This window comes from Capra hircus, chromosome 17, assembly GCF_001704415.2.
Source record: "Capra hircus breed San Clemente chromosome 17, ASM170441v1, whole genome shotgun sequence".
Classification (NCBI taxonomy): domain Eukaryota; kingdom Metazoa; phylum Chordata; class Mammalia; order Artiodactyla; family Bovidae; genus Capra; species Capra hircus.
The window spans coordinates 2,985,853-3,001,136 of record NC_030824.1 but is presented as its reverse complement, the minus strand read 5'-3'; the positions used below and the strand labels follow the sequence as shown (position 1 = coordinate 3,001,136).

Here is a 15,284-nt window from a genome sequence, read left to right as displayed (position 1 = left end):
GGGGGCGGAGCTAGAGCCTGGGGGCGGAGCGAGAACGAAGGGGCGGGGCAAGACGGTAGGCGATGGGCGGAGCGACAGCAAGGGGAGGAGCGCAGACAGCGGGCGAGGGGGCGGGGCGAACACAGGGGCGGGGCGGTCGTGGGGGCGTAGCCCACCGTCCGGCTCCACCCCCGCCGCAGGCGCGCCCGTCCCGCCTACCCGCTCCCCCGCCCCCCCAGCAGCCGCGGCGGTCGAGCGCGGGGAGGGAGGGGAGAGCGGGTCACGACGTTGCCGGGGCGGGGATAACCCCTCACGTGGAGCAGATGAAAGGGCCGCGGCGCGACGGCCGTGGGAGCCCAGCCGAGCCTGCGACCCACAAAGCCGCCGCCGCCGCCGCGATGGGGCTGTGAGGCGTCCGCCCGCGCTCGGTCCTCCACCGGCCCGCGACTATGCCCGGCCGCGCCCGCCCTCCGCGCCCTCCCGCCGCAGGACCATGAGGCCGCGCTCGGGCGGGCGCCCAGGGGCCCCGGGCCGCCGCCGCCGCCGCCTCCGCCGCCGCCCCCGCGGCCCCCGCGGCCGCCGCCTGCCGCCGCCGCCGCCGCTGCCGCTGCTGCTCGGGCTGTTGCTCGCGGCCGCGGGGCCGGGCACGGCGCGGGCCAAGGAGACGGCGTTCGTGGAGGTGGTGCTGTTCGAGTCGAGCCCGAGCGGCGACTACACCACCTACACCACCGGCCTCACGGGCCGCTTCTCGCGGGCCGGGGCCACGCTCAGCGCGGAGGGCGAAATCGTGCAGGTAGCTGCCCGCCGCCCGGGCCCCGCGCCGCCGCCGCCACAAGATGGCTCCGGGGGCTGCGCCCGCCGACCCCGCCGCGGGCTGGCGGGCGGGCGGGCGGGCGGGAGGGGCGGTGAGGAGGCCGGCGGCATCCCTCTCAGGCGGGCGGGCGGGCGGGCGGGACGCGGCCTCCAGGGCGCCGCCGTGGGTGGGGGGCGAGCGCACGTGGGGGCTCGCCCTCCCGAGGGTCGCGGGAGGGGAGACCCCGGGTCCGGGCGCCCCCGCTGAGGCAGCCCTCTCAGGCTGTCGGAGCGCTCGCTTTTACCTCAGGTAGAAGTCCCGGGAACTACCTGTTGAATGCCAACTTCGGCGAGACAAGTGATGAAGGATGAGGTGGCTGGTTCCAGGTCGCAGGCTGTGCTTTCCCACCCGTGCAGGTTCTTTGAGGGAGCAGCCAGGCTTGTTCGAGGGGCTTCCCCGGAACCTGCCGCCAGCCTCACCTGGGCGCCCACCCTCCCGCGGGGGCGCGGGACCAGCAGCCGCAGGAGGAGAGGCAGCGGGAGCTGGCGGAGTGGGGATCGCGGGTGCCCCGGAGTGGCCGGAGCAGCAGCCCTAGCTGCGTGCCTCAGATTACAGAGAGGGGGGGAGGGAGGCAGCCTGCCCGCTCCTCGGCCAAGGACTGGTGCAGAGGGCCTGCACCTCGGGAGAAGGGTCGCTCGCTGACAGGGCCTCCACCTTGCTACGAATGAAAGGGGTGTGCATTCCAAAGGAAGCTGGCGGAGTGGGGCGGCGGGGAGGAGGGGTGGAGAGCGAGCTTTCAGCAGACCCCCGCTCTGTGGAGGAGGGACTCAGCCCAAGCCTCTGCAGATGGTGAACTGGGTAGATGCCTTTCTGCTCCTTGGCTGTGATTTTATCGACTTAGTAGACAGCCAGCGCACTTACGCGGTGAATATGCGTGCTTGGGATGGGAGTGATTTGAAGTGGTTGGCTTGTCTTTGAACCTTTTGCGGGTGAGGGGATGGCTGCAGGGGCTCCAAGCTTTGAGGCCTTGTGCGCTTTACTCTTGGATGAGTTATGAATGAAGAGCGGGGGACTGAATGGAATTAACTGCAAACAGCCTTTCATTTCCCCTCCCCTGGTGCAGACTGAAAACTCTGCAGGGTTAGGGCAGGGGGCGGTACGGCTTGGCCCTTAGAGGTGTGTCCTTAGGTCGCCGTCTCAGACTTCTGCAGGACAGATAGAAGGGGGGAAACACAGGTTGTCTGAGTTCTGTGACTACACATATGTTAAAAGCTTTTGGACTTTTTAGGGGGATAATATTATAATTATAGTCTTTAATTTATAAGCTTTAGAGACCAAGGTCTGCTGAAGATTCCTGCAGCCTTTCTTTCAGTTGCAGCCTTCAAGCACAGTTTGAATCTTAATGCCTGCTCCTTGTGACTTCTTGTTTCTCTTTGAGGCTTTCACTGTGGCCTGATGCCTGTAGAAAATGTTTGATTTACAGCTTTCTAAGAGAAAAGATGTTTTAATCATGGCACTTCACTTTTTGAAGGAGACTTTTGAAGTTTGCGATTTTTATCTGCAGTGTTTTAACTTGTACTCTTTCTCCCTGGTAGGTTGTCTGGCAAGCTATCCATTATGAGTAGTGCAGTGCTTTGGAGATAATCTTGGGTTCGCCATTTAATACAAAATTAGCAGTTTAAACACACCATTTGTAACTATTTTATCCTTGCGAGTGGGGAGATACTGTGTGAATTTGGCAGAAGGAATCTATTCTCTTTTGAAAGTTTTTGAAGTGCTTATCAAACTCCTTTGTAGTCCATTAGCCTTGCCAAAAAAAAAGTCAACAACTGCTAAGTAAAGAAAAATGACTTAAATGGTATTTAATAAGTTTACCTGTTAAGCAATCACTAATAAGTATCCTAATTCCCTTATAACTGCAGTAACACTGGTGAGTTTGTCTGAGCTGTCTGAGTAGTCATTTCTTAGTGTTCTCCACATCTTTGATAACTTTATTGTGAGGCCTACTTGCTGAACCTGTGTGCACAGAAGGAGCTCAGCATGGCTTCCAGGGCTGTGTGTGTACAGAGGCTGGCATGCTTTTATTAGTTCTTGGAATACTCCTGAGTGGAGGAACTAATGTGGCCCCTGTCAGCCCCGAAGAAGGTTTTTGTAAGGGAAGCTGATGTTTTAGGACTGCCGAGAGAGAGAATGTCACATCTTGCGTGAGAAATGAGAATGTAGAAGAAACAGCTTGGTTGTTTCTTCAGCTTCAGAGTAATCAGATTTTCTAAGTGCCCTTGTTGAACTTTTCAAGCCTCCTTCTATTTACTATCTTAAAAAAAAAAAAAAAACTCTTGCATAATTTGCTATTTAATATTTTATGGTCTTCGGAGTGGAGTTTATTTTCCTTTAACTAAACCTAAATCATAGCAGTTACAGCACTAGTTTTGTTGCCAGGGGATTCTGTAGCACTGTTTTTCATGCTTTAGGGGAGAAAAGAACCTGTCTGAGAGACTCTTTCCTTTAAGAATTCTAAGATAGGAAATTGGTTTGTATCACTGATTTTTTTTCCCCCTCTGTATTGTATCCAATGAAAGTATGTGTCTGTGTCTGTTTATAGAGTAGATACCTTATCACAGTCTGGTTTGCCCAGATACCTCTAATTAGAATACCTGTTCATTCATCTGCATGGGTTGGGGTAGGAGGAGGCCTGGTAAAGAAGGGGTGTGTGTGTGTGTGTGTGTGTGTGTGTGTGTGTAAAAGAGAGAGGAGAGTGAGTGTGTGCGCGAAAGAGAGAGGAGAGTGAGAAAGACCCACAGGGGGGTGTGTGTGTAAAAGAGAGAGGAGAGTGAGTGTGTGTGTGCGCAAAAGAGAGAGGAGAGTGAGAAAGACCCACAATCTTGGGATTAGTCACTAAGAGTGTTGATTCTCTCTTTGTGCATTTTAGGCTTAAATAACTTTCCCAAGGTCATCACTGTGCACTGAAAGAAGAGAGATCCTTTTTCTTTTTTCTTTTGACATCTTCGTCTGTGAAAGTTGTGGAAACAATATGTGGCTGTGAAGTGTTGTTCACTACTTTTAGTATCTTGTTTATTCATGCAGCATTACAGCCCGTCTATTTGTAAGTGTCAAGCATACAGTGTGAACGCTGGAGGAAGTAATTACACTCCTCTTTTAGTTCTGAAGTGTGGAACTTTAAAGGGTTCTTAGATGTATTGATACATATTTCATCTTTGAACCAATTTGTTGCTATTAATGAGATCATTATCTGAAACTTTCAGACTTTGGTTGTTCAGCTCACATGGTTGGTGATGTTAAATAAAGACCCAATTAAACGCTGGCTAGTGGTATGTGAATTGGTTAAGCAAACAAAGAAAATTTGCATAGCTAGAGGTGAAAGATTGTTTTAAATGGAAATGTATTCTCCCCCCCACCCTTGAAGTCAAATATTTAGAAACACTTGAGAAATTCATTTGTAGGAGAAATCTGAATGGTAGGTTTTGTGTAACTTTAAAATCGGCCTCTGGATCCTGGATTAAGTGTTGAATGGTCTTGAAAACAGAGCTTGCTGAGAACATTTAAGAACTAAGCCAGTGCCTTTAGCCACGAGGGCTGGGAGGAGAGCTGAGTGGTGGGTCAGAAAGGCTTGAGTGAGGTCCTTAAATAGCCAATGTTAACTAAGGGTATCAGAGAGAATAATTTTAGGAAACTAATTCCTCTGCCTTGTCTCCCTGTCAGTGTGTTTCTGCAGTTTAGCATTTGATCAAACACTTTCTTTTCATCTCCATTTTAAGTTAACTTAACAGGCCTGCCTCTCTAAAAATTGACTTGACCTAATAGAACAATTGCGTGCTGACAGCTGACCTGGATTTACACAAAAAGGGATTGCTGACTGTCTTGTCAGAAGGGCCTTCATAGGTTAAAACCAAGCATTTGATTTAGGGGAAGACATCAGGGCTGTGTTTTGTGACCTCGTGAATTCTTTAGGGCTCTTACTTTCTATCTCGTTCCCTGAGATGCCATGGGAGTTACTAATACAGTTCTGAATGGAGATGAAGATGGGAGTGAGGATAAGTGTGCAGCCTGGGGACTGGAGAGGGTGATGCTGGCTTCTCTTTAGGAGCATTTATTTTGTATAGGGCACTATGCCAAGCTCGTCATGTGTTTGCTCATCTATGGCTTTAACATGGAATCAACAACTGTTGTTGACCCATTTGACAGATGAGGAAACTGAGGCTGAGAAAGACTATTTGACTTCTGCAACCTCACATAGCTAGCAAATGATAAAACTTGGGTTGAAACCCGGGTCTGTCTGGCCCCTTTGTTCCTATTACCATTAAATAAATAGGAGTTAGATGGTTAGGTACTGACGTTTGTTCAAGTCTAATTTTTAACAGTCTAGAGTAGGGGTTCTTAACCTGAGGGTCACAGACTTTCAGAGATGGCCTGTGAACCCCTGAAATTATGCATACAATCCCCTGCATGTGCACTTTTATTTTCCTGAGAAGATGTGTAATTTTTCCCCAAGGTGGGTTCTCTGATGCCCCTCCTCTCCAAGAGGAAAAAGAGAAGCAGTCCTCCAGTACTCGTCAAGTCATCCGTCCCTGGGAATTTGAAGGCAGTGATGTGCGGCTCAGGCTAGCAAGAGTCGTTGAGAAGCCTACAGGTTTATGTGTCTCTGTCGAGCGTGTTCACTTGATGGATTTCTACTGAAGCCTGTTCTGTACCAGATACTGTATTGCTGTTCCTTTAGATCTGTGTGGATAAATGATAATTCTTCCTGACTGGGTCTCCGCACACAGTGGAGCCCTTAGTTCTGAAGGCATCCTTTATCTCTAATGGATTAATTTCTCTCCAGTTCATCTATCTGTAGTAGTGAAATGCATTATCCTTGGGAGGAATAAAAAGATAGTTACTCCAAGAATTTTCTGCATTTAATATCGAATCAGTATGTTGTATACCTGGAACTAACATCATGTTTTTGGTCAATTATACTTCAATTAAAAAAAGAATTTTCTGCCTTTAGATGGTGAAAGGCAGGAAGATGAGGCTCTGAATGCAGAGTGTGGAAGTGTGGACTGCAGGTGTGTGTGTCTTTTCAGTATTCACTAGGAAATGAAATGGAGCACCCGTCGATGTTGAAACGCCTTGTGAGCAGCCCCTCATTGCTTGCTTCTCCGTGGACCTGGGCACAGGCCTGTTTGTTTTTGTTCATCCCTGGTCCCCAGTACCTGCTGCTTATCAGACACTCAGTATTCAGTGAATGAATGATGGATTCAGGGTGGACGCCAGGCAGGCGGTGGATCTTTATGAGAACTGATGAGAACCACTTCATATGCTTTGGCTAATACATTCTGGGATCAGCTTTCCTTGTTGGTGGTTGTTTACAGAAACTTGCTCGATTAGATGGGAAGGATGGTTCTGGTTGGAACCACTGCTGTTGCCGTCCCAGGCTGTGTGACGTGACACACGTGTGTGTGCATGTGTGTTCAGGGGTAGGGCATCTGGCGTCATGAAGGTCTGAAGACATTCTTTTCATGATAAAACACGATTATTGAGCAAGGCCTAATGTGGACAGCTGTTAGGGATGGACAGACACATGAACAACAGTTCATGGCCAGGCCCCAGTGTCCCCGGGCTTAACTGTAAAAGTTTGGTATTCAGGATTATCATTACCCTGAATATTATGTCATATGAAAACTTTGCTTTTTGATGGCGTTGCACAAGTCTGGAGAATGCGGACTCGCAGTTCATGACAAAAAGGACGTTTAAATCCATTTCAATAATCTGAAGACCCAGACTCAGCCCTTTAATGTGTTAGATGAGGAGGCCGAGGTCCAGAGAAGTGAAGGGCCAGCACCACATGGTGAGGTTGGGATAACCCTGGAGAACTTTTTGGGTCTCCTGGCTCCCAGGTTTGGGCCTTTCTGTCGTCCTCAGCTGTACCTCAGCTGAGTGTGCCAGGGAGAGCCAACTCGGAAGCGAGCTTAGTGATCAGGCGTCTGACGGGAAAGCCAGATCTCGTAAAGCTGCGCCCTGGGTGTAAGTGGCTGCTTTTCTCCTTTAATTTAAAGTTTTCACTCAGTCTTCATCTGTCGGAGCTCTTAAAAATAGGTGGTTGTGGTCCTGTGTTTCTTGCACGCCAGACACTGAGTACAGCACCTGAGCATAGACTCAGTGGACGAGGGAAGTGGGGTGGCCCAGGTTTTCAGATGAGGAAACTAAGCCTGGGGAGCTAAGGTCACACGTGGGAGATGCTGAGCAGGTCAGTTGCAGGGCTCAGATGAAAACTGAGCTCTGTGTGATTCCCAGCCATTTCTGTTTTCACAAGCCTGCTTCACTTGGCACTTTCTTCTGCTTGGGATGAGATTATGGGAACTGATGGTGGAATTTAGAGTCAGTATAAACCCAGACTGATGGACCAAGAGAGGAGCCGGTAACTTCAAGTGAGAAAACCCTCTGCCTTTAGAGATTTCTCTCCGTCTTCCTTCCTTCCCCTTTTCTCTTTCTTTTTTCAGTCACACAGTCTCATTCTACCTTGTTTGTTTCCATGAAGAGCTGATCCGCCAAGCTTGGGAAGAGGGACCGGTGGCTTGAAGTGCGCCGCTGTCGCTTGATGGCATGTCCGCTGTTTTCTGGCTTCGGGGAAGTTGGAATGGCTGTGGCGCTCTGGCATTTAAAGAGATCTCTGAAGTGAGACACACCTCCTTCCTGTAGCTGGCTTTTCAGAGCCCTTTCACAGCCTGTGTGGCTTTCCCCAAACAGGCCCTGTCCCGTGTTCATCCCCTTTCTTCCTTTATTTACACAGTCTGCGCGTTCCCTGTGATCTGAAATTTGATTTCAAAGATGGTCGGAACCTGAAGCTGTGGCTTCCCTCCCCTCATCCCGTCCTCCTGGCGGTTAAAACCTCCCGTGGGTCTGCATTCCTGCAGTGGGCCGGCGTTCACCGCTGCTTTCTGTGCCCCCGACCCTGTGTGGGGCGAGGCAGCAGGTGGGCATGAGGGAGGCGCGGGCCCTGCCCGCAGGCGGCCGGCGTGCTGACCACAGGCCCTCTCCGGTGGGACCCAGCTGTGCGAAACCGGGGGTGCACCTGGCCCAGGGGTGACAAGTAGGCCTGGGCAGCCCATTCTGAAGAGGCACGTCTGCGTAATGACACAGTACGTGGATTTGTGCCTTTCGGCCCTTTCCTGCTCATTTTTTTGTTTGTTTTGTTTTTACTTACCTGTGAGTTTAAAAGCTGATAACCCCTCTGCAGAGAGGTGCCTTTATACCTGCCAAACAGGACGGGGAGGCTGTAAAGAGTAGAGGGTCTTTGTTCCATCTGCCGCTTGAATGAGATGTTTGAAATTCTGACTTTGAGCGGCTCTGTTGACTCACGATAGTGTGAAGAGAATGAGATCAGCCGGCCTGTTGTGGTTCAAGGGAGAGCGTTTTATTTTTATTACCCTTCAGATGTGTGGTAAGACTTGACATTAACCCCCTTCTCGCCCCAGCAGCCAGTGTGATATGATTGTTTAGAAATTCAGTGTGTAGAGTCGATTTGGTGAAGACAGACTCTGATGATTCTAGAAGTTTCACAGGGAAATGTATGTTGGAATGGGAGCTTCTGGTCTCCTGGTGCAGAAGCTGCTGCATTTTTAAAGTGAGAGAGTTAAGAGTGGTGCTCGATCAGGTGCATGTAACCCTTCAGTGCTGTAAGAGTTTAAACTTGATTTTTTTTTTTTTACTTAAACCGAGTGCGCTAGCTTGTCAGCAGATGTCTCTTGAGTTCCTGCTGTGGACGCAGCCTAGAGAAGAAGCAGCTCTGTGCGCCCGCCGTACAGCTTGTGGTTTGCAGGTGCCATTTTCATGATCTCTCCGTGCACAGTGGGCCACTGAATTATCTGCACTTCACAGAGGAGAGCGGGGCTGAGAGTGTAAGTAAGCTTCTCAGGGCCACAGAGCTGGGCCTGGACTTGGGTCACTTGAAGGCAAACCTGGAGACCCGCTTGCTTGAGGACCTGGTGTACTTAGATACGGGTTCGGCCAAAAGGCTAGGATAGATTCATTCTGCATTACCTCCCGTCAGGGCCAGCATTTCCCTTTAAACAACCAGATCATCTGTAATTTATTCTTTAAGTATAAAAATCATACATGTTTATTGTAGAATACTTGGAAAATAAAGAAAAGTATGAAAACGAAAATCAGTCCCACTGCCTCCACGTAAACTCTGTTAACTGTTTGTGATTTGAGATAGCTTTCCTTTCCTTTTTTTTCTCCCCCCATGCACTTAGATTTTTAAGAAAATTGGAAAGAACGCTATATAGTGTTAATGACCCTTTGTGTACCTTAAGTATTTCCCTCTTACTAATAAATATTCCAAAACACTTCTAGTGTCTGTTTTCCGTTATTATAAGTGATGCTGTGGGGAGCTTTTTTTCTCAATCCTTTGGTCATCTTCGCAGACTCAAGTTCTAGGATTGGGACCCCTGTGTGGAGAGACATAAACACTTCCCCTGATCCTGTCATGTGTGGCCAGTTCCCCTGCAAAAGAGCGGGGCTAGTTTATATTCCCCAGCCAGATTGGCATTCGTGTTTCCACGCACCCCTGCTCACAGCAGGTAGTTTCTTAAAAAACAAAACAAACATACCCACTGAAGGCAGGAAGAGAAGGGGACTACAGAGGATGGGATGGCTGGATGGCGTCACCAACTCAATGGACATGAGTTTGAGCAAGCTCCAGGAGATGGTGAAGGACAGGGAAGCCTGGCATGTTGCAGTCCATGGGGTCGTGAAGAGTCGGACATGACTGAGCAACTGAACAACAACCCATTGAAAGACAACTTTACAAAAGTGAAAGCCTGTGTATTCTGTATGTGTGTTAGTCGCTCAGTTGTGTCCGACTCCTTGCGATCCGGTGGGCTATAGCCCACCAGGCTCCTCTGTCCATGGGATTCTCCAGGCAAGAATACTGGAGTGGGTTGCCATTTCCTTCTCCAGGGCATCTTCCCCACCCAGGAATCGAACCCAGGTCTCCTGCATTGCAGGCAGATTCTTTACCACGTGAGCCCCAGGGAAGCCCTGTGTATTCCTGTCACTTAGTAAGTAGTAAAATACTGGCTTTCCCCCTCTGCCAGGAGGATCTGAGATGCGACTGTCAGCATCAAAGGGAAGGTGCCTGGCGTGGTATGTGGGTCCCTCCCCGGCGGGTGTGTCTGAGCCCGATCCGGGAGCAGGCGCCCTAGGGCTCTGGGCAGGGACGCAGCGTCTGGCCGGGCAGATGGCCACGCACAGGCCTAGAGAAGACCTCACGGAAGGGACTGCCTCGTGGTGGGCACAGCCGGTGGCAGCAGGTTGTGGCCCAGGAGGGTGCGCTGCCTGGGATGCTGTCTGCCCCGCCCCTCTCCCTGTCCCCTCATTCAGAGCTGCCCTGCCGTCAGTGTGTGGTAGGCAGAGGTGCATTAGAGCCAAGCTCCAGACTGTCAGGGCGCCCCTAAACAGCAGGCCCACGGGCGGAAAACGGCTTCCTGCTGTTTCGTTTGATCCCTGTTAGAAATCTAGAGGTTTTACATAAAAATCTGGAGCTTTGGCTCTTCTCGAAAAACGAAAAGATCTGGCAGTGTCGGGTCCACATTCCCACGTGGCGACAGCCTGCTCCAGTGAGACAGCAGCTGCCCTCTTCAGATGGGGTGCAGGCCCCGGTTTACAAGCTTCCCAGGCATTGCGGCGGCTTGCCGTGCTCACGGGTAACGATCCCGCGCCTACCAGCGCCCAGGGCCCCCGTGGGCCCCCGTGGGCAGTGGTGTTTGCCATCCTTTCTCTCGCTGGAAGTTCTGGAGCTGAAAGCTTTTAAGTTGCGCTTGGCAAGTCTCCGTTGTCTTTCCCCTGCCATCTGTGTGTCAGACGGCCGGGCCATTAGTGACTTATGACACTTCACTGCACCCTGTGAGCCTCAGGCTGTGCTCCTGGGGAGGGCCGCGGTGGCCCTGGCGTGACCAGAGCGTTCTTGCTTGCTGCTGCTGTTTTTGGCTGTCCCATGTGGCATGAGGGATCTTAGTTCCCTGACCAGGGGTTGAACCTGCACCCCCTGCATTGGAGCACAGAGTCTTGGCCACTGGACCACGAGGGATGTCCCCCCCCGACCAGAGTGGTGTTCTCCGTTGACAAGGTGCTTCTGTTCCCTGGAGCCTTTGGCGCACACCTTCATCACCATCTTTGTCCTTTCTCTCTTTCTGCTCCTTGGTTTCTTTTGACTATGAGAGCTCCTGTTTGAACCAGAGGGCACCCTGGAATGCCATGGCCCCGATCTTTTACAGCGAGGGTGCTGTGGGCAAGGGCCTCAAGCCTTTGGTGGCAGGAGGAGCTGGGGTTAGAACTCAAGTCTCATTGATCCAGCTGCTGGTCTCCCTGGAGCAGCGTCCTTCTCTGATGCTCGGGTTCCAGCAAATTTTCCATGCGCTTTTAGGGTACCCCCCCACACCTTGAACTTTCGCCCGTATTCCTGGTTTTGTCCTCCCAGCTCAGAGCGCCTTCCCTGGATTCTCCCCAGAGGGCCATCTGCCATTCAGGTTGTCCCAGCTGCCAAGGCTTGTCCCACAACTTGACGTCGAAGGCGTTTCTTTATACCTAATTTTACTTAAGTGCCTTCGACATTTGTGTGTTCAGCACCTTTATGCGATTTTTGGAACCACCACTAGGTACCCGGAGGCTTGGCATCATTTCAGAAAGTGCCTCAGTCTTGGAGTAGGTGGTAGGCAGGTGGCTGATGGCATGTAAAGAATGTTGCAAGCGTGACTTGCAAAGCCGTTTGCAAAATGTAAATCGAGGTAGCTTGTAGCCAAGTCAGAGGAAATGGTGCCCTTGCTCCCTCCCTGCTGACCTTGCCCCTTCTCGTCATCAGATGCCGCCTCAGCATCTCCCTGCCTCGGTCTGCCTCCCCTGAGCAGCTCTTCCCCTCTGCCTCATCTTTCCCAAGTAACCGCTGATCTTGTCCTTTCCTCCATCAGAATCTTTCAGCGCTATCCCTTTGTTTGCTGAGTGCAGAGCTGGCCTGGGATGCGGGCCTGTGTCCTGGGTGTTCCTGCTTTTATTTCCCGAATGGGTCCTGGGCTTCTGGCACTCTGTGACCTGCGGCTTGTACGTTCCCAACCCCCACCTTTGCCCCCTACTCCACTTTCCCTTCTCCCCACTGCTTTCATCTGTGGTCAGACTTCCAGCCATTCCCGTCAGGCATTCCCAAATTCTGCTGGTGGGTTCCTTCTACCCAAGCATTCCATTTTTCACTCCTCAGCTGATCTTCCATACCTTACTATTTCTTTTTCCCCCACAAAGTCACGGCTCCCAGCAGAGAAGGCTTGTGACTTCCTCATCCCCCCCTGTTGCCCGGCAGTAAAGCTCTTAAATATTTACTGAACTGAAATTCTAGATCATGATACTTAGGGATATGGTAGAGGTGGAGATGTTAGTGGAGCCCCCACCCCCCCACCACCAAAAAAAAAGACTTGGCTTTTTGAGGGAGAGCTTTCTGTGATTGGAGAAACCGTTCACAAGACGTGGGTGTGTCCTAGGGCTATTCCAAGTAGTTGGGGTGGACCAGATTCTCAAAGTAATTTCCCCTTGCTTCTGTTCTCTGGGCCTGGAAAAAGGATGAGGGATAAGGCCGTAGCACCATCTAGCTCCTTCCCGGCTGGCGAGGCTGCCTGGGTGCAGTGTTTGGAGCGTGCTGAACAAGAGACATCTCAGCCTAGACTTTTAGGGAGTATGTTTCTTTTAAAAAATGTGCAATATTTTGGTGTCACTTAGAAAGCTGGTGTTTGGGGAGACAGTGAAAGTTATATGTAGCCCCAGAAGGACCCGTTCTTAACTCACATTTGCTCTGTGTTGTCAGCTCCCTGCTGCCCGCACACTGCCCCACCTCTGGCCTTGGAAGTTCTGGCTGAGGCTGTGTTTAGGTGCTGGATGGAAAGCAGCTTTATTTCACTTTTCAAAATTTATGTATTAATTTTTGTTTGCACTGTGTCTTTGTCGCTGTACACGGGCTTTCTCCAGTTGGGGCGAGCGGGGCCTACTCTCTACTTGCGGTGTGCACGCTTCTTATCGCTGTGGCTTCTTTTCTTAAAAAATATTTTCCTTATTTATTGACCCACTTGGGCTGTGCTGGGTCTCATCACTGCATGGGCTTTTCCCTGGTTGCGGGGAGTGGGGCCTCCTCTCCAGTCTCAGTGCTTGGGCTTCTCCTTGCAGCGGCCTCTCTCGCCGTGGAGCACAGACTCTAGAGCACGGAGGCTGCAGTAGTGGCAGCTCCCGGGCGCTAGAGCACAGACTCAGTAGCCGTGGCCCGTGGGCTCAGCTGCTCTGAGCCATGTGGGATCTTTCCGGACCAGGGCTCCAACCTGTGTCTCTTGCATTGGCAGGCGGACTCTTTACCACTGAGCCACCAGGGAGACCCCTGCTCTGGCTTCTGTCGTTGCGGAGCCTGGGCTCTGGAATGCAGGCTCAGTGGTGGTGGCCCACAGGCTTAGTTGCTCCGTGGCTTGTGGACTCTTCCCAGACCAGGGATCAAACCCATGGCCCCTGCATTGGCAGGTGGACTCTAATCCACTGCCCCAGCAGGGAAGTCCGAGAAGCAGCTTTAGAGGACGACAGTAGTGCTCTAAAGAGACCAGCAGGGACTTCTTCCCTGGTGGTCCCCTGGCTAAGACTGCATGCTCCCAGTGCAGGGGGCCCGGGTTCAATCCCTGGTCAGGGAGCTGGATCCCACATGCTGCGATTAAGAGTTCACATGCCGCAGTGAAGATCAAAGGTCCTGAGTGCTGCAACCAAGACCCAGCACAGCCAAATAATAAATGTCAGAGAGGCCAGCAGACTACGAGTGGAAGGAATTAGAGTTTCAGTTCAAAGAACATGATTTTCTAGTCTTTAAGCAGCCCACTGTACACATTTGGGAATTATTAAGTTATTGCTTGTTGTGTACACGTTGGCATGTTGAGGTTTTTCGGTTATTGTTTTTTTGTGGAACAGTGGCTATTATATGGTTGCTGGGACCTTCAGAAATAGTTCAGAGTCTATCTGTGATATGTTATCTTTCACTTGTACTGGAGGCTAGTCACGCCTTTTCATGGCATGTCCACTCCAGAAATGTTCCGAGGCCCCTCAGGTAAGCGTCAGCCTCACCCAGAGAGTTAAGTGAGCAGCCAACGTGTAGTTCTGAAGCTTTGGTGTTACTGGGTTTAAATCTCTAGGACACACACAAACTTGCTTGGCATTAAATGTGCCGTCTGGGTGATTCAGGTTCCAGTGGCAGTGGTAATTTTTGCATTTCCTGACTCTTGTGTTTAAATTTGCAGTCTCAACATTGCATCACCATAGGTTTTCACATTTAATGAATATTTATGTGGAGCCGAGTTCTATACGAATGCGGCGGTTTCTGACTTGATTATAGCTCGCTGCGTGCTGTGGCCAGGAGTGCCCTTCAGACAACAGAGCTGGCACACGCCTCAGCATGCCAGGCCCTGGCGGATGTGGTTAGGGACCGCAGTGACTGGTGCTCTGGTTGCCATGCCAACCTTGTTTTTGGAAGGGGGAGGCTCTGAAACAGCAATGGGATGGGGGGTAAGAATAGTTTCGAATATTCCAAGTGGAATGATTCCCTGTTATGTGCTCCTACGAGAAGATATAGAAAACCCTAGAGTTCTTACTACATGCTCAGGTAACAGTAATTAATTTTCTTAATTATGCAAGGCTGTTTTAATTGCCCCCTTGCAAACTTGTCAAAGTTCAGGTATGTGTCTTCCCTACTTGTGTGTGTGTGTGCACACACGTGTATTTGTATGCTCAGTCGTGTCCAACTCTTTGTGACTCCATGGACTGTAGCCCACCAGGCTTCTCTGCCCATGGGATTCTCCAGGCAAGAATACTGGAGTGGGTTGCCATTCCCTTCTCCAGGGGATCTTCTCGACCCAGGGATCGAACCCGTTTCTCCTGCTGTGGCAGGCAGATTCTTTACTGTCTGAGCCACCTGGGAAGCCTGTCTTTCCTACTTGCTGCAGGGTAAATAGGGACTCTTCAGTCTCTTAAAATTTACAGATCCCTCCCTCCCACCTCCCGCCAACATCCTTTGCCCTCTGGTATCTCTGATCCAATGGGGGTGATGGGGGGAGGGAAAGGGAAAGAACATGAGGCGGGATGGATAAGGGACTCCCCGTCCCCGAGCTCCTCATCCTCATTCCTCTCTGCTCCCCATTTCAGGAAGGCTTATCCTCTCCCTTCTCTGATCCTGTATATTCAGCAGAGACCATGGTAGCAGGTGCCACCCCCCTGCCCAGAAGTGGGATCTCAGGATGTCCAGCTCTCAAGGTTGGGCGTTCAGAGCTGGGCCAGGGAGAGGAGTGGTCTCTGCCATCCAGCCCTGGGATGCCGTCTGCCCCTTTGAAAATGATGTGGAATTAATTCTGTGGTGCTTGGTGTTGTGCAGTGAAACATCGGGAAGGAGACTGATCGGGCCCAGTAAGCTCGATGGGAGGTCCCGATGGTTAGGATGGGATGGGACGCC

The 15,284-nt window shown here is 51.3% G+C and overlaps 1 protein-coding gene across 1 annotated transcript in view; it reads left to right on the top strand.

Moving 5' to 3' along the window:
• The window catches only part of ZNRF3 (zinc and ring finger 3), a 145,266-nt gene continuing 130,195 nt past the window's right edge, over positions 214-15,284 (top strand). Inside the window, exon 1 of the mRNA XM_018061043.1 lies at positions 214-772. Coding sequence (XP_017916532.1) covers positions 473-772 — 300 coding nt within the window. The 5' untranslated portion in view covers positions 214-472. The remainder of the gene's footprint in view (positions 773-15,284) is intronic.